This window comes from Pteropus medius, unplaced genomic scaffold, assembly GCF_902729225.1.
Source record: "Pteropus medius unplaced genomic scaffold, Ma_sr-lr_union100, whole genome shotgun sequence".
Classification (NCBI taxonomy): Eukaryota; Metazoa; Chordata; class Mammalia; order Chiroptera; family Pteropodidae; genus Pteropus; species Pteropus medius.
In genome coordinates, this window is record NW_024343733.1 from 6,011,634 (window position 1) to 6,030,417 (window position 18,784).

At 46.3% G+C, this 18,784-nt stretch overlaps 1 protein-coding gene across 2 annotated transcripts; it reads left to right on the forward strand.

The window, feature by feature from the left end:
• Positions 1-707: 707 nt before the first annotated feature.
• Positions 708-16,706, forward strand: MLEC (malectin). 2 transcript variants are annotated; one of them, XM_039868335.1, is made up of 5 exons: positions 708-852; positions 6,817-6,995; positions 7,564-7,740; positions 7,846-7,903; positions 8,895-16,706. In XM_039868335.1, the coding sequence occupies exons 2-5, from the start codon at positions 6,831-6,833 to the stop codon at positions 9,122-9,124; spliced, it is 630 nt and encodes a 209-aa protein (XP_039724269.1). In that variant the 5' UTR covers positions 708-852; positions 6,817-6,830; the 3' UTR covers positions 9,125-16,706. The 2 variants fall into 2 exon arrangements, with proteins under 2 accessions (XP_039724269.1, XP_039724268.1); XM_039868334.1 differs by lacking the exon at positions 708-852 and adding an exon at positions 928-1,322.
• The last annotated feature ends 2,078 nt before the right edge of the window (positions 16,707-18,784 follow it).

Genomic DNA, 18,784 nt, shown 5'->3' on the forward strand with positions numbered 1-18,784 from the left:
GTGTGAGTGACTCTTTGGACAACACTCCACCCTTTTCTCTGGCCTGTTTCTCTATCTGAAAAGCAGGAGTTCAGGTAGCGACCACAGCGCATGGATAGCCAATGTAGGAGAGCCCCGCGTGAACTGCCAAAGAGCGGACAGGGAGCTTGGGTTCTGCCTGTGCGAGACAGACTGAACCTCCAGCCTGCACGGCGGGGGAAGCCCCAGCCCACCCCGCCCCCTCCGCCGCTGGGGCTGGCCAGAGGCCGTCGCCATGGAGACACGGGTAATCTGGAACCCCTCCCCCACAAAGCCACGCGTTTCCGCTGCGTTGGAGCATTCTGATTGGATAGCCTTCCGGACGCTACCACCAGCCTCGAGGCCGCTAAGGGGCGGGGGAGGGTTTTTGCCCTCGTGGGACTCTTGTCCTGAAGACTTGTGCATGTGGCCTCTCTAGAGGAGGATGTGTTCTCTGCCTCACGCGGGGAAAAAGACTGAGTCTCAGGTCGGAAGAGTGTCCACTGCTTCTATTAGAGTTTATGTTCATGCTCCCTGAGAAAGAGGGGGCGGGAAAGTCGGCCACGCCTCCTCTAGAGCCTATTCGGTCCCAAGATCTGGAGCACCGGAAGTGCTGGCGACGTGTCGGTGCGCCCTACCCTAAACGTTCCTCCTTAGGCCACCTTTCCTATTCAGCTGAGGGATTCCGGGGCCGCCTGGGCACTGCACCCCGCCACTTCCGTATTGAACCGCCACTTCAACCGAACTCCCAACCTCCGCGCGCTCCCTCTTGTGCCTGATGGTTGGGCCGGCGCCGGGCAGTAGCCACGCCCTCCCCCAAGCCTGGCAGCCAATGGGCAGGCATCTCCCGGCAAGGTATTGGGTATTAATGAGGGACGAACGCTGATTGGCTGCAGCGTCGTGGCCGGGGCTGGGCGGCGGGGTAGGTTGTTCCAGAGGTGGGAGGCGGCACCCGTGGCTGTGAAGGAGGCCTGAGAGCGACATGTCCCCGGCAGCTGAGGCAGAGCGGCCCGTGGCGCTGTTTCTCTGAGTCCAGGGCGGCCTGGCGGCCGGCTGAGGAAGAGGGTCGGCGGAGGCTGCCCCCGCTGTAGTGGCCGCCATGCTGGGGGCCCGGGCAGCTGAGGGAGTCGCCGTGGCGCTTCTGAGGCTGCTGCTGCTGCTGCTGCTGTCGGCGCTCCGGGGGCCGGGGCTCGGCGTGGTCGGCACGGCGGGGGCTGGGCTGTCGGACAGCGTTATTTGGGCGGTCAACGCGGGCGGCGAGGCGCATGTGGACGTGCACGGGATTCACTTCCGCAAGGACCCTTTGGAAGGCCGGGTGGGCCGAGGTGAGAGACCCTCACGGAGCCGCGGGATCCCAGGCCTGCCGCGCCGGGCGCCGCCGGCCAAAGGCTGCGGGCCCTTAGCCTGCCTTGACCCTGGGGCCACGTCTCTGGAGCGAAGTTTCTTTCCGCAGTTTCCTCAGGGACCCGGTCACACCTCAGAGCCTGGCACTGACTGGAAGCTACCAAGAACCATTGAGGCAGAGAGTTGGCGAGAAGTTATATTTGGACCTCGCGTCCTGCATTTTCTTAACCCATAGCGTCTACTTGAGCTGGGGAAAAAAGTAAAGACAAGGGCGGCCTGTTGTCACCTCGAAGCCTCACGGTTGTAGGTTATCCGTGTCCCTGGCCCGGGTGGTTCTTCTCTCCGATCAAGTCAGTTCCTGGTAGATTCCTGCCGACCCAGACATCGGCTGCTTTCCTTACTCCTTTTGCAGGAGTGGGTCTTGATTCTTAGCCAGAATAGAAAGGAATCTTCGAAGAGGATGGGCCAGGAAAGTTTGATTGCAGCCTCCTCTCTCGCCCCCCTTTGGAGCGACGAATATATATGCTTAAAAGTAAAAGCTGCAGGCCGCCCCCAGAGGGTGGTTATATTGAAGCCATCCTGTGCTGGAGGCTGATGGTGTGTCTGCTGGGTCAGCCAGTGTAAATTCTGAATATTCCGTGTGTAGAACCTACCCTAAGTGGTCCAGAGAGGTATGATTCCAGCTTATGGGAAAAATGCTTTTGACTGAACTGACTGAGCAACAGTGGAGTGGTTTTCACAGAACTGCACAGTTCTCCAAGTTAGTGGGAGACTTGCCAGTGGAACTGGTTAAAAATGCAAACCCCAGACCTAGGAAATTAAACCCAGGTTTCTGTACCAGGTTTCATCCCCAGACCACTCTTTGGGAAATCTCCTCTAGACTCTTTCTTCTGTAAGTAGGATTGGAAACCAGGTTTAAGAAGAAGTTCTTTGCTTCACGTGTTGGAAGAAGATTTATGCTGTATGCTAAGTTCAGAGGCTGCCAAATTGGCAACACGCCATCTCCAGAAAACTAGGAGAGAGACTTTCTCGCACTCTTTCCACAATGCCCAGATTTGGCTCTTGCCTTCACTAAAGAGTTTAACTTAGATCTTCGAAGTTAATTGCAGTGTCCTGGAGTTTGTTATTTGAGGGAGTTTATGACTTCCATACGTGTGAGAGTCTTGGGACACAGGGCTTTCTGAAGTTCTATGTTTGTCTTGGAATTTATTTAGCCCTGGCATGTAAGTGTCAGAAGCTAGCCTGGGTTCAGCCGAGTCAGAGCCCTAGTCTTCAGCTTTAAAAGCCCCAAAGCCAGACTTCATAGCAGGAGGCATTGCTGTCTCCATCCTGGACCCTTCCTTTTTCTTCCTGGGTGTGGGCAGTGCAGAAGGAGCCTAGAGAGGAAACTAGAGACCGTTTGTGGACTTTGCCTCTTGAGATGGCTGTGGTGAGGACTGTGCAGATGGTTCCTTTCACTTAACAGATACCAGGCTTTACATAGGTTGCATTATCCTTTTAGTTCCATTGTGCAGAGAAGGCAGTTAAGACCACACAGGTTTAGTCTCTAGCTACTCCTCTTATTCAGAAATCCTTGTTTAAATATGCTGGTGCAGGTGGCGTTTTTTTTGTGTTTTAGTGTGGTCGTGTTTTGGTGTGGTCGCCAGTCAGAGTTTACTGTAGCAAGTAGAATTTCGTGAGACCTACCAAAGCTTATGTGCAGTGGAGTCCTATCTCGACCTTGGCCTTTGGGACGCTCACTCTGTCAGTTTGGTTTGGAATTGTAGTAGAATTAAGGCATGGATAAAGAGTTGAAGATGGTTGTTTTCCTGCAGCTTGGACCAACCTATTGCAACTTTGTACTTTTGGGTGCCTGAGAGTAGCATTTTGCTGGCATTAGGTCTGGGGCTGAGATGTGATTAAGCTTCCACTCTCAGGAGTCAGGTCTAGGTCTCTGGTTTCTTCTGTGCTAAGGAGTGGCACCACCCAAGGAAGTGCAGCTGTTCACACTGCTCTGACACTGTTTGGATAAGGGTGTGCCAACTAGTTGGAGACCCTTGCCTCATGTAGCTATTCACACTGATTTCAGAAGGAGCTGTATGTCTTATATCTTTTCCCATGTGCTGTGGTACTGTTTCCAGCAAGATGAAGAAAGTTCATTTTATGTTGAATGAATTCAGGTATTTCTTGCTACATTAATCCAGATAAGGGTTTGGCCTTTTGAACTCGCATGTTTCTTTTTAGTGTTTTTGTAGTCCAGCATTTGTATATCTGTGAGTGGCCCAGGGCACCTAGTGGCTTTTGCTTTCAAAGGCATTTTGTAATGTTTATATAATTTCATATCTGTCTTGAGGATAGTTAGTGTTAATAGGAGATATTGACAACCTGGGAAAGGCTTTTTCAACCTGTGTGCTTCAACAGATGGAAGTACCATTACAGAAAGTGATTCAGAAGTGCTCAATTTGGGATTTTGGCATGCTGCACATTCCAGGTTCTTTTTAACTTGCTCATTCTGGGTTCCTCTTTACTCTGAAGAGGAAAAGACATGGTTTTTTTGGCCTGAGGGCTTGATTTTAGGAGACGCTATTTCTTTTTCATAGAAAGATACCTGCTATTCATTTGTATTACCTTGAAGAATTCGCTTTACCTCTCTGAGTCTTATTTTCCTTCTTAATAAAACTTATGCTTTAGAAATTAGTGACATGGATCTGAAAACTCTCCTGCCAGGTTAAAGTGTCTCTGTCTTTTTCTTTGCTTGATGACCTTTTACAGGGAATTAAAAGTAAGGCAGAACATGGCTCTGGAGGGGAAAAAAGCTGACTAGAGGCCTGAGCCTATCAGGTTACTAATTCCATAGGCCTAAGGAAGACCCTTTTGGGGCAGCCATCCTTTTAGCTGAGGAAGGATTTGGCCTTGATGAGATGAATTTGAAAGATAGGATGCCTCTGATTTGCTTAGGGCCACAGAATTTGTTTAGAATTCTGTTCCAGTATTGTCACCTATGCTGTCACCTAAGATGCAGGCTTCATTTGCAAGCCCGTCAAGTAGCAGAAGTTCACAGAGACTTTAGGTAAGCAATATCCCCATTTTACAGGTGAGAAAACACCTAGAGAGAATAACTTGTTTTGAGTCACACAGTAGGTAGCAGAACCAAGATTCATCTCCACACCTGTCTTACTCTAAAACTTGGGCTGAATTTTTCAAGTAGCCTGGCTATTTCATTTTCTAGGACTAAGTAGTGGTAGACATAATGTAGGCCCTTTGGCCCCCTTCCTTTCTGACTTAACTGTCTGAGCTATATTGTGCCAACTTCAGCACTGTGCTGTGTACACTTCACTGTATTTTAGAGAAGTCTGATTAGCTGTGAATATATAAAGGCAAAGGAGGGAAGAGAAAATTCTTTATGCGGCTGTATATCTTGGGACTTGGGCAAATTCAACTTTGCATGTGGTAAATTCTTGGGAAAGCCACTGGGGCTTTAAAGGCAAATATTTAAAGGTAATCCTGAGGTTGTTAAGTACTTTTTGTTCACGTGGCTGAATGTTCTTAGTTGCGGGACTGAGACTGCCAGAGATTACATTACTGTCAGTTTCTCACATTTTCCACTTGGCAAGAAAAAAAAAAAAAGATTCCCTACACATGCACAAATTTTTTTGCGTGTATCTAAAAAGCAAATCTAGTTAATGTTCCAAATTTGTAAGGATCACAGCCCTCACGGAAGAAGGAAATTCTTAGAACTCAGTTGGAAGAAAAATAGCAGTCTTTTAATTTTCATGGGTTTATGCCCAGTGTGATAGTTTGAGCCTGGGAAAGAGCTGGGGCATGTTAGCAGTACATCCTTTGTAGTGCTTGCTGCCCAGCTCCCCTTCTTTGATTTCTTGAGGAGAAATAGGAAGAAAAAAGTCTGAAGACAAAAGTGCAGTGAGTTTCTTGTTGCATTGTCTCATCAGTCCATCTGATCTCCTCTACTTTTCACTTACAGGAACTGTTAACAGTTATGTTTATTTTTTTTAGGGCTTGACCTTAGCCACTGTTACTCTTTAATCTCCCTTGGAGATACAAGATCCTTTCCCTTGGTGTTTTGATGATTCAGAAGTTAAAGCTCCAGGGATGGCCACTCTTAGACATCTCCCAAAGGATCTAGGTGCCAAATGTCTTCTAGGTCACTGTGTGGGAAATCTTGAAATCTTAATTCCAGGCTGGAGGAGAGACTACGCCTGTGTACCAAGATCACTGTTTGCAAAGTAGATTTACGGAGTACTGGGAAGCCTCTTTGTGTTTTCAGGATAAAGGAATCAGGCTACTCTCTGAAGGAGGAAGCATAACTCTTCATCTCTGCAGCTAGAATGTGGTATCTTATATTTGAGGAAAGACCCCAGTTTTGTCAGTTATGTTGGGGAAGAAAACCATACACTGTCTTGTCTCTTACCAAGACTGGGGGAGGGGTGGGAGCAGTAGAGATTTTCAGCTATTCTGATAAAGACCCAGCACAAGTATCTTTACTTTTACCCTGCTGTATTCCTTGTCAGTCTGAGATGGGAAAGCTGGCTCCCTCAGGACTTGGGCATCTTAAGCCAGAGGTGCCAATAGGACTCTTGGCAGATTTTCTTTCCTTGCTAGGGTGGCTCTAGCCCTGTGGAGAGAAGAGCATGGCTTCCCTGCTTTATAGACACCTACTTTGTTGCCATTTGTTCATTCAATAAGTCATATTGAGGTCCTGCTTAACATGCCAGGGACAGTGTTAGGTGTGGGGAAAATACAGTAGGAACTTTTTTTCTTCTTTTGGTTTAACTGAGGGAGTATTCAAGGGAGCAGGTTGCACTGAGTTTTGCGTGTCTGTGAGAAGTAAGGTCCTTGGACCCAAAGGAAATTAGAGAGCATCACACCCTTATTTTTATGAGCATGTTTCTTTTTACCAGCCTTGGAACTTTTTGAATGAAATTATAAAAAGCAACTAAAGCTGTTAATCTTATTTGTGGTAAAGACAATGAAGAATGACTTTCCTAACAGATATCCTGTTTTTTAGACTCTGAGCTTTGCTGAATGAGAAAATATTCTTTTGAACTTAATCGTCTCGTAGAGTTCCTGGCCATCCCCCTTGTTTTATGAGGTCTCTCTGAAGCTTTTCCTTGCAGGGAACCAGGCAGCTGTAGCATAGTGCTTTGTTCTAATAAGGAGTTAGACTCGTTCTTTTCTTATAACTCTCCGTACAGTTGAGGAAAAGTCATTTTAACATTTTAAAAAGTTCCGCCAAGAGGGTTATAGGAGCTGTTGGTGATTAGCGTTTACTTTCTCTCGTTTTACTCTGACTTGGTAATGGCTGTGTGATTCTTGCCTTTGTGTCTGGTCTGTTTGGAGCCAGGTGCAGAGGGGGTGGCCCCTTTCACTGGGAGGGTTATTAGTGTTGTGCTGGAAATGCCTCTGGCGATTCTAGGGTCTCTGGTGGTCTTTTATGTTTTGCCTCTGATGTGGTTTCTCTTTGTCTTTTGTCCCCAGCCTCTGACTATGGCATGAAACTGCCAATCCTGCGTTCCAACCCTGAGGACCAGATCCTATATCAAACAGAGCGGTACAATGAGGAGACCTTTGGCTACGAAGTGCCCATCAAAGATGAGGGAGACTATGTGTTGGTGTTGAAATTTGCCGAGGTCTACTTTGCACAGTCCCAGCAGAAGGTGAGGCCAGATCAGGCTGCCGCTTGACCAGTGGAACATTGCCACTCTGCTCTGGGCCAGAGAGTATACAAACCTACCCGGAAGGGAGGAACAGATGAGCTTTGAGGAAAAGCTAGATTCCTTTTGCCCCTAGGGAATTTATGTCCTATTGCCCATGAGGCTGCACTTGCCATGGGATTGGTGACAGAGGGTTATACCAGAATCCTAGTTCTTGGCAACTCACTGATTCTGTTAAGGCCCTCCTGGTTATCTCTCCCTACTTGCTTGTCAGCACCTTCTTGTTTTTAACCTTGTTCTTTTTGTGTCCTTTCTGTGAATTTCCTTCCCATGTTGAGTTTTTTGTTTGTTTTCTTTGTTAACTAAGGCCAGTTAGAGGCCTCCTTGACAGTGAAGAACGTGGCTTTGGTTCGGCTCAGATAAAAGACGCTAGCCACCCCAGAATATATCCAGCCCTGTTATTTCTTAAATTATTTTTGAACTTGAAGCCCAGGCAGGTGTATAATTTCCACCTGCTGAAGGAGTGTGAAGCTGATGGTTTTGACACGGTCTTCTTTTTTCATCTTCGAAGGTATTTGATGTGCGATTGAATGGCCACGTGGTGGTGAAGGACTTGGATATCTTTGATCGAGTTGGGCACAGCACAGCTCATGATGAAATCATCCCTATGAGCATCAGAAAGGGGAAGCTGAGCGTCCTAGGGGAGGTGTCCACCTTCACAGGGAAACTCTACATTGAGTTCGTCAAGGTAACGCTCCTCCTCTGCCCTCCTCACCAAGGAAGAGCTCACAAGAATGGTGCGGGGGAATTATCTGTTGCTGCGCCGGGCTCACCACTGTTTCTCATTCCCTAGGGTTACTATGACAATCCCAAAGTATGTGCACTCTACATCATGGCTGGGACAGTGGATGGTAAGTTGTGTTTTTGATCTGCTTTTTGACTTGGGCTGGAGAATGTGGTTGAACAAACCCTTGGGGGATACTTTAGCTGTTCACTATTTAGAAAACTACTGTTACTTAAAGCCATATTGTGGTGAATCCAGAGTCAGATGTCTGGGGATGAATGTGATGTGGGGTGGTGCTAGCTCTAAGCTTTGGAGCACTGTTTTTAAATCTTGCTACTGCTGTTTAATCAGCTGTTTGGTTTTGGACAAATTCCTTGAAATTCATTGTAAATTGTGATTAATAATGGTACCTATTGGTGTGCCCTGACCCTTTCTGTCATTTGGAATTGCCTAAAACTTGTACTTTTTCTGTTTTCTTTGACATTTATTTCCTGAGGGCAAAAGGAGGAATTCTTTAGTGTTTCGGTATGCTCTGAGAGATTCCAGCATTGCCAGACTACTCTGGACAAAAGTTCATTTATTAATGTCTCCTTGTGCTTATGATCCAGCCTCAGGGTATGTCTCTTTCTCAAGGTTGAGATTATCCCGGCTGCCGGCTTCCCGGGCTGCTTTTTGTAGAGAAAGCTTGTGTCTTAGTGACTTTTCTCCCCCATACCACCTCTGCCTTTTCCCAATTCATCCTGAATACACTGAGAATCTCATCCTATTGTCTTGAGGTCCCCCACCTGCTAATATGATGACATCCAGGAGGCTGTCTTGACACCAAATAGATTCGTAGCTCGAGTCCCTAAGGAAGAGGCAGAGCAGAGGGGAGGGTAGTGTGTGCTGAGAACCCAGAACTCTGGATCAGCTTTTCCTCAGCAGCTTTGTGAATCAAAGGGGAAGGACGGATTATGGAAGGGGGGAGGAGGGACTTGAAAAGGTTAAGTTTTGGGTGTTGGGTCATTGACCCCAGTTAGATCATAGCCTCTCTTTATTGTGGCTCATTTCCTGCTCTTAAGGATCTCACTTAAATGCTTGGGGGTCTTACTTAAAAGGTGTCCTCTTCCTTGTGTCAGATGTACCAAAGCTGCAGCCTCATCCAGGATTGGAGAAGAAAGAAGAGGAAGAAGAAGAAGAAGAATACGATGAAGGGTCTAATCTCAAAAGACAGACCAATAAGAACCGGGTGCAGTCAGGCCCCCGCACACCCAACCCCTATGCCTCGGACAACAGCAGCCTCATGTTCCCCATCCTGGTGGCCTTCGGAGTCTTCATTCCAACCCTCTTCTGCCTCTGCCGGTTGTGAGGACAAATTACCATCCTGAACAGGGTGGAGGGTGTGGGAAAGAAACCAAACGTGTTGGTTTGGTTTCTGTATTTTTCATGGTGATTAACACACACACACACACACACACACACACACACACAAATTAAAGGAGATAAAAAGAGGCAGAGTGAGTAGAGAGCAGCCCTTGTCCACCACCTGGTTCCAGACCCGCTTCAGTCCTAGTCCTCTCTTTGTGGCTGGCCCCCAGCCATCTCTTTCCTCTCTAGGGTACTTAGGGTAAACTGGGTCCTACCTGTTTAAGGATCCTCGTCTGTATACCTACTAGAAAGGACTCGGAAGTTGGAGCAGATGCCTTTTTTTAGGTTAGCAATTAACAGCAAGGAAATGTCATCTTATTACCTGAGAAGACCAGTACTGGGAGTTGGGTATGTTCTGAAGTTATATCCAGATGTGTTTCCAGATGTCCTGGGATGTCTGTGGTTTGTGTGTCTGTGAAGGTGTATAATCTGTGTGATAAAGATGAAAATGGAAGGGGGATTTTAAAAAAGAATGAAAATTAGATACTTCCTTACTTGGAAGCCTTTCTGGTTTTAGTCCAATGATGGTTTCACCTTAAGTGTTTGAGCTTTGTCATTGCTTGTCTCCCTGACATGTGCCAGTTTGAGGACTCTCTGGTATCCAGGACGATTAGTTTATGTCAGGTCCTCAAATTGCCTCTGACTTGTTACCACAACAAATCATTTTGATTTCAGTGCCTGTTGGGGACTTGATTTCTTCTCTCTCTTTCCCTGTCTGTCTGTCTGTCTGTCTTAATGTGGCTCATTTGAAATCTCTTCGCTCAACCATCCTACTAAATTATTGCCAAGAAGGGAAGAACACATGAGGACTTGGGGTTCCTTCTGCTTGAATGTCTTAATGTCTACCACCTCACCTTGAAGGTACCTCCCTCCCTGGATCTCTGAGCTGGCAGCCAGGAGGACCCAGCAGTTCTTGTACTGGCCCCTTTGTAGGGTCTTGCTGTCAGGGGTCAGGGATGCTTTCCAGCTCGCAGCAACAGAACACTTGATCTTAAGAGTCTCTTCTGGTCTTTGGATTAGAAAAGGCTTTTGTTAGCATAACTTAAGAACAACCTCAGAGACTTGAGCCCCACTAAGTGACTGACCACTGTTTAGAGTATCTAGTATCTGATGTTCATTCTTATGTCCTTGTCTGTCATGGTTCAACCAGTTTGGGGTTATGCCTAGAGTTGTCCAAGGAACTAGACTGATTGTCTGTATCTGGCCCAGTGACGCTGCTCATTGACCTTAATAGTATGCCCCTCTGACCTTTCGTTTTCCCGTCCAAGTAGCAGTCAGGTTCTTGGTGTGACAGGGCTGAAAGATTTCCTGTCAGCTATAGTCCTGGCAGCTCTGAAGCCAACCTTAGCATCTAAGTGTCTGTCTTGAATTCCCTGGAAACATTTCTGCAGGAAATTAAGCTTCCTTATTTCCCTCCTTTCTCATCACTGTCATTCTTTTCCCAGCTACTAGGAATTTTGTGGATGGAAGGCAGCAGGATTAGCTTCTGCTTGAAGGCTGGAGCAGGATAGAATCTCAGGCAAGGCCCATTTTATCAGAGTATGTTTAATTTTGAGTTTGTCTTTTGGATATGTTTTTAAAGAGCTCCATGTATTCGGACTGCTCATTATGACAAATTAAGTAGCCTTGGGCTCATGTTCTGGATTTTGGCTCTTAATGAGTTACTACAGGCCAGCATTTCATCCTATGAGAGTTGTAGCCCTTTATTTTTGCTGTGACTTAGGCCTCAGTATTAGGATATTGAGTCAGGCAGCTGAACGGCTGTGGCCTGAGGCTGTAATCAGAGGAACACTTTTTGGAGTGTTTCACAAAGCTCCCTGCTTTAAAGGATGATATCCTGTATCCTTGATTCTGGGACCACCTGCCTGGGGCAGTGGACATCCTGACTGTTAATTGGACTTCTAACAGTGGCTTCAGTCCCCATTCCATCACAACCCCCAAAGCCGTAGGCCACTGCCAGTAGTACAATTGACAAGACGAGGAAGGAAAACTTGCCGCCTCCATTCTGCCTTGTTTGTTAGTTTGCCTGGGTCTCTCTGGGGAAGGAGGGGTCCCCGCCTCCTCACCTCAACCCATCCCTTCAGTGACTCAGAGTCTCAGAAGGAAACTCTGGCTCCTTGGGCCATTTCCTAATGGTACTGTAAGCCAAGCAGCTTTGCTTCTGCCTCTGTTTCCAAGCCCACCCTTTTCCCCTGAGCTCAGGGGTAGGAACGGGCACTTTCCTCTTTGGTTGTGTCTCAAAGGAAGGAACATCTTTCTATGGCTCACAAAAGCTAAAGGGGAAATAAGGAAACAGGAAGAAGTATGGTGGGGGCTGGGGTAGAGGCCCCTGGAGCCAAGCCCACCCAGCTAAGAGCTGCCCAGGGCTGGTCACAGCTGGCTCATGATGCTGAACTTGAAAGCTTTTTTTTTGGCTCCGCCAAGATGATATAGGTACGTGAAGTTTAGTTTAAAGGGGTGGGATGGGGCACTCTTTATTTTAATTTTCGTATTGTGTGTGTCAAGAATTACTCTGTAGTTCATCTTTTGCTTTTTGCACTGTTTGTTCCCATGCCTGTATTTTGAGCTAGTGCTAGGACTGAGAGGCTGCACTGTAGGGAGTCTGACTGGGCTTGGGGAGGTGATGAGTGATGCTAGCTAGGGGTGGGGAAGGAGACATCTGGGCTCTTCTACTGGATCTATGCTCTGTCCTAGGTTTTTTAGATTCCCCTGAGCCCAGCTGGCCAAAGCCAAGAGCAGAAGGCCAAGGTGAAACTTCTTTCTGGGTGGGCCATGCCATGATGTCTGCTGCAGATGGGCAGAGAGGCTGCAGTGTAGCCAGCCAGCCTCTAATGGGACATTTTTAGACTCCACTCATGCTGACTGAATCATTGTGCCAGGAAATAATTTGTGGGACCTATGTCCCCTGAACCAGATCCATTTTTCTGAAGAATCTCCGTTATTGAGGAGAAGCTGCTCGGTGGATACCTTGAGTTGTGGTGACTTGAAAGATGGTCATCTTCAAGTGTCAGTGGTGTTAGACTCCCCAGGAGGACCACATGACCTGCAGGGCCACCCGTTGGTTTGAGAGTGTGATCTTATTCTCTTGTTCCCATTGTTTGCCTAGGAAATACTTGCCTGAAATTGGGGATCACATGAGAGGTCACTTTAAAAAAAGCGGGGTAAAGTTTGAGTTAAGTTTACTTTCCCTTTTCTGTGCCTGGGAACTGTTTAATCCAGTTTCAGAATTGTGATTTGACTTCTTTATACTTTTGGAGAAGCTTCTGTTTTAAGGAATTTCTCTTCCTTCTTATCCTTCATCTACCTTCTCCTAGGAAAGCCTGGCCGTAGCTTCTAGAATCTCAGTTGAACGTCAGAAAACAGCAGCAGTATTTTTCCTTTCCTAGCACTTATATTACTTTCCTTAGAAATCGGCTCACCCTGGGAAGCCCAGGGAAAGAATCAGCAGGTTCTCTACCCTCCCTGGGGTTTGGGGAAGGACCCACCCCGGTCAGCACAGTGCCTTTTCCTCTCCTGCTCTGAGCCAGGGTGGGCATTCCCTCTAAATTCAGGTCCGGGCATGGGTCTTTCAGTCCCTGCCATGGGGCTGCTTCCCCATCCCTTCTTCCCCCTCCCCTTTGCTGGCCGGCTCTGACCTAATTCAAGTGTCTTCTTGCCTTGAGGAGCCTTAATGGCATCAAGTGGCAACATGTAATATTGTCCTCCAGGCCTCTCCAAAAGGACCCAGGAGAGCAGATGAGCTTTCCAAAGTGAGAGACTTAATAGGTTCCCCTGTTTAAAAAAAGGGGGAGATATGCTTTGGGCCTCGTCCTGCTGTGGCCCTGAGGGAAAGAAGCCTGGGATAAGGCTAAGTGACAGTGCAGAAGCAGAACCAGAAACACCACGGATCTGTGCAGAAATCTTAGAAGAAATCTGCTTCTCTTCTATGGAAAGATATAATTTAGAGATCAAAGAGCTCCAAGAAAATTGCAAAGAAGCCTTAATGTTCAAGCTTCCGAGGGCTCAGAGTAATTGTTCTGTTTCAGCCTGAGTTAGGACTCTGTCGGTATTGAGACCGCTCCCGGGGCGAGAGGGCTAGATTTCCTCATTTTGCTACAAGACTAGATTGGCACCAATGGGTCAGCTGCCCAGTGAGGGCAAGTCTCTTCTTTGTACACAGGTGGCTTGCTGCCGATTTGTTTGGCCTCCCCCAGCTGCCTTTTGGCTAGCCCGCTTTAGGGTGCCAAAGCATTTTGATAAGAACAGATGACTTGGGGACTGGCTGGGGTGGCAGGAAAAGAGCAGGATAGATCTCTTGGGACGGGTTCCCCCCCAGGAGTATAAAAGCAAGGAGCCAGGATCGTGCTGGCAGCCAGGGAAACAAGTAGTGCCTGTTAGTTGGCAGAGAGGGCCTTGGCACCTCTCGCATCCAGGCAGTCTTGTGAGATACGGGGGGCACACAGCACCAGGCAAAGCAAAACTCCATTCTCACCTCTATTTTGAGCTTCAGTGCTTTACTTCAGTACGAGAAAAAACAACAACAAACTGAAGTGTGCTTTCCGTCCTTTCAAAGGACAACTGTCGGGAAAGGAGAGCCGAGCTGCCAGGTGGGAGGGGAGAATTGGCAGGGAGAGACGGTACGGTAAAACCAGGAATGAGACATTCTTGACTCCTCTCTTCCCTGGTGTGTCATGATCCAGGGAATGAAAAGAAATTTGACCCTGGGTTAGTTTCCTCCGCTAAGTTCTCCCACGCTAGGACCAGCTGCCCATTCTGAGCTCAGGGCAGCCTCTCCAACCATTAACCTGGCTTGTCAGGGAGCCAACACTGCTACTCTAGATTGGGCCTGGTGGCTCTCTCTGTTCTGTACTAGGTACTAGAGAATAGTGTCAAGTTCTTCGTAGCCCGTTGTAGCTCCTACTTTAGATTTCCATCCTCTCCTTGCGGAAGTGAAACCAACTCTCTCTAGCTGCAACACACTTTTACAGTGGCACAGTGCGATGTGATTGAGGAGCTTTGAACCTGGCTGGCCCGGGAAAGCCAGTAGGGGTGGATAGAGCTGCCTTCTTTTCCGGGCTGTCTCCACCTGTCCTTACCCCTTCCATGCCCCACCCTATTCCCACCAAAAAAAAAAAATCAGGATGTTTTTCACTGTCCATTGCTTTGTGTTTTAATAAACAATTTGCAGTGACACTCTGTGTTGGGATTGAATCTGAACTTGATTGCAAAAGGATGAAGTGATGGGGTGTGAAAAGGGAGACCTAGGGGTTCACTTATCTGCATAGGGTGCTCCTGTGACCGGTCTAGGAGATTGTGTCCATTTAGTCCTGTGTCTCTTTTCTTTTTGGCGGGATGTTTGGTTAAGGGAATGAAGTTCTGCAAAACCCTGCCTGGCCAGTTCAACCAGCAGCACATTCAAGGAAAAACAAACAGTTGTTTTGTTTTGTTTCTACTTTCACTGGAACACCAGGCCATGACTGTCTAACTCCCAAGCACAACGAGCCTGTAGCTGCCTCTCTTCTCATCTTTCCCTCAGCTTCCACCGTAGCCCGTGGACAGACTAAGCCATTGGACAATTTTCTCTACTTTCTCCTTTTCTGGTATGTTGTCATTGCTGAGTATACATTGGGAAGAGGCAGAAAGAGCAGGAAGGATTTTTTTTTTCCCCTGTAACTTATCTGCCACGTTTTACCACTGAGGAAACTCAAAAGGCTTCGGTAATTTATAGAAGTCAGTAAATGGTCAAGCCAGGACTCAAACCCAGTCTATGCCTGCAGAGCCCATGTTCTTTCTAAGGCTATAAGAACATTACAGATATTCTTTATTGAATCTTCGAAATGTGTAGGCACAGTGCCGGGCACTTTTACAGATGTTATCTCTGTTTAATCTTAAGCAAACCAGTTGGTATTAGCTTTTAAGAGGTAAAGTGACTTGCCCAGGGCTACACAGCTAGCGAAAGGCAGGCAGAGCTGGAAGTTTATATGAGGATTCTTGCTCTTAATCATTATTCTCTATTGCCTTCCATTTCCCTAAAATGCTCTGTGACATGACTCCAGAGCCTACCTGCTGCATTCCTCCAAGCAGGATGGAGGCTGCTGGTTTGGGGAGCGAGAGGGAGAATTTGGCCTACCTCCCTCAGTTACCCCTTGAAGGGCAGAATTCAGCGCTCAGCTCTAAGAATGAGGCCAGTGTTGATGGAGTTGGTTCTCAGGGCCCAAATAAGCCAGGAGGCCCACAGAGCCTCTTTTCTTAGTTTGAGACCACCCATTACTGGAGTTCTTTACTAATTCAGATTTAGCTGTTACTATTTCAAGTAGCATTGCATGAGCTGCCAAATGGGGAAGAGACCTGAAGAAGCCCTGCTCTAGGGAGTTGCAGGCAGGGAAATTGTCTGACAGAAGATCTTGTGCCAAGTGCCGGGGGTTGGGTTAAACCACTCCTTGGGTCCAGATATTAATCTCGCTAAGGAAATCAGGCTCCCGGTTGGCTGGAGCCAATGTGTCGGACCTTACTGCATACTTGGTACCCCACCCTCCTTCATCCCCCATAGAGGAAGAGAGATGAGTTTTTCCAACGTTTACTGGAAATCTTGCTGCTTTAGCAGTGGGGAGGGGTCAAGGCAGAAAGGAGGTAGAGCGGGGAGGGTATGGAGCAGGCTGGCCTCTGCGCTCTGGCAACCTGAGATGGTAGACACCTCACTGCAACGCTCTGGCCCAAGAGTTGAATGAGTTCTGTTTGCTGTTAGCCTCTTATGTTAGTTAAAAATAACCCCATTTGCTTTTTGGCTTGGGCCTTGTACAAGGACACGCTCTCCTGGTTTTCCTCACTGTTTCCACTTGAATTTATCTGTTGATTCTTCAAGGTCTGGTCCCCAGCTCATTTCCTCTCAGCTCTGACTTGAGTGTTTTTTTTCAGCCACTGCATTTTGCATTCTAACTCCATGGCTTCTACCTGCGCAGTGTGCCTGCCCTCATCAGACGGGTCCTGGAGAAAGAGGCCACTTAAGTATACTACCTTAGCGACCATTTATGAGATGCTGTCATAGTGCTTTTCGTTGCTGTTTTTCATCTCCCCTCATAATAACCCTAGGAAAGATGTGTGACTAGCTTGATTTATAAATGAGGAGACGGGCTTAGAAGGGATAAATGACCTGCCCAAAGTGACATAGCTGATAAGTGACAGAGTGAAGACTGGAACTCGGTCCTGTCTCACCACAGGCTAAATTCCTGGATGTGGAATTGTAGGCAAAGGGGTTAATACATTTGAATACATTTGTCATCATCCCTAGTAAAGGAAAGCCTTTGCTCTTACTGTCATGATGTACTCTTCTTAAAAAGGAAACTTTTGAATGTAGATAACTGATGAAGGTGATGGTTAACATGGAGGTTTATGATAATCTTTCTCTGAAAAAGAAAGTAACCTTTTAAGACAGTGATATGAAATGCATAAGTACATTTTAAAAAATTGTATGGATGCAAAATGTGAAAACTCATTCCTACTCCTCTAATCCCTAGAGAATAATACAGGTGACAGTTTGGTGTCTATTTTTTGTTTTAATTTCACGTGTGTGTGTGTGTGTATTAATTATGTGTATTGTGTGTGTGTGTGTGTATGCATGCTTTTATATATTTATATATTTAAACATGTATTTATTGTGCACATATCCAAGTGTTTCTTTAGCATTCTATTAAGGAATTACCATATCAAACAGTATATGCATTTAAAATTTTGAAAGTACTGCCCTTGACAAGGCTACATGAATTTTCACTCACCAGTCTTGTGCTATATGACTTTGGAATATGCCAGAAATTCTTTTTTGGAAACAGGTGAGTTATAAATAAATTCATTCTTTTTAAAAACAGCCCCCAGCCAGGGAAAGAAGTGACTTGGGTACTAGAGAAATTATATTAGTGCTCTGTCACAGACCACAGGGCATGCCCACAGTCCCGGCCAAGACTCACTGATTCAATGCACGACACCTTTAGGGAGGCAGGAAGAAGGAGGACTGGACACCCAAGTCTCGGCGGAAAAAGCCCTCTTGCTTATCTTGGCACCAGGTCTGGGCCCTACCTCCCTGGCCTAATTTGAAGCAGACTGCCTGGCTACCCTGAGACTGCCACTGTCACACATCTAACGGTGAGGGAAACAACCAGCTGAAGGAGAGAGACTCAGCATGGAGCTGGGGTACAAGGGAGGCCAGCCTTTCTGCTCCAGTCTTCCCGGGTCTAGCCCAGGGAAAGCTCGAGATTACCATTTAATGCAGTAAATCTCTATTAGTATTAGTATATGTACCATTTAATGCAGTAAATCTCTATTAGTATTAGTATATGTACTTTTCAAAAAACTTTTATGAGAGCCTTTTGACATACCTTAAACAGAATGGAGGTTACAGCCTTAATTTTTCCTACTCCTTTTTAAAAAGGGATGTGTATCTATTCTTTTTTGTGTTTTCTATTCTCCTAAAGACATAGTCTTTTAACCACAATTCATAGGTAGTGATTAGAGAGAGTACAGGCTCCAAAGTCCTTTATACAGCAATATTTACTTATTTATTTTTAACAGAAAAAGTGATCTAGTTTGTTTGCTTTTAATTTTAAGAGAAAATAAGGCTACTTTGGCTTAGTGTCTGCCTTCCAGAAATAGATCCTAGTTTTTTTTTTTAATATATATAAGTATACAAGCGTCCCATGATCATAAGCTCGTTGCGATAAAATAGTACAGAAGTAGTTCTAAAGAATGTCTTAAGTGAACCTATCCCCTTTTAGTCCCTTCCAATACTCTTTTCTCCAGAGGGAACCACGATTAACACTTTAGTGTATATCCACACCCCTTCCTTTGCAGTTACAATACATATCTATATATTCATATCCTTTATTTTAAACAAATGGGATTCTGTTTTTTCTCCTCCACTTAATGCCTTTGAGATCTCTCCATACTAGTACATATAGGTGGATCTCGTTCTTTTTAATAACTGCATAGGGAGGGGAAAAAAATAAAATGTTAAAAATAGATATGTTCCCAGGGTGGGGGGCGGGAAATAACTGCATAAGGCGAATGCAACTATGATTGTAGTTTTTCAGTGTTACAAATGTTGCTGCAGTAAACATCTTGCATACATGTAATCTAAGTTCCTGGATGTGCAATTGCAGGCAAAGGGGTTAATACATTTGAATACATTTGTTATCATCCCTAGAAAGAAAAAAGCTGAGGTCCGGGTAACTAGTCTTGGTTTCTGAGAACAAAGTTTCAGTGACCAAGTGAATGCGGGAAGTGGCTGCGTGCTAACCCCCACTCTTGGTGATTCACAATAAAGTACCATATTAAAAGTTCTGGAAATTCTTCAGCAACCACTCACTGCCGAGTGGTTTAAAAGAGTTGTTTGCAAAAGGGAAGACTAATTTTTGTTCACATCTATTAAAATTTTCCTTAGTAGTTTGGTAAGTGCCACCCAGTGGTAATCTCTCAAAGACAGGACAGCATTTAGATAGGAACTTGTCCACACATTGTCCCACCAGGCTGGCCAACAGGTGGAGTCAGGTTTGGATTTTGTCCAGGAACCAGGCTAGGCTTGTCAATCCCTCCTGAGCCCCTCCCATCAGGTGAAAGACTTGCAGCAAGGCCT

Coding starts and splice junctions, on each gene's coding strand:
- MLEC (XM_039868334.1), top strand. CDS start 1,097: ATGCTGGGGGCCCGGGCAGCTGAGGGAGTCGCCGTGGCGCTTCTGAGG. Junction 1,323..6,816: donor GGAAGGCCGGGTGGGCCGAG/GTGAGAGACCCT, acceptor TTTTGTCCCCAG/CCTCTGACTATGGCATGAAA. Junction 7,904..8,894: donor CATGGCTGGGACAGTGGATG/GTAAGTTGTGTT, acceptor TCCTTGTGTCAG/ATGTACCAAAGCTGCAGCCT.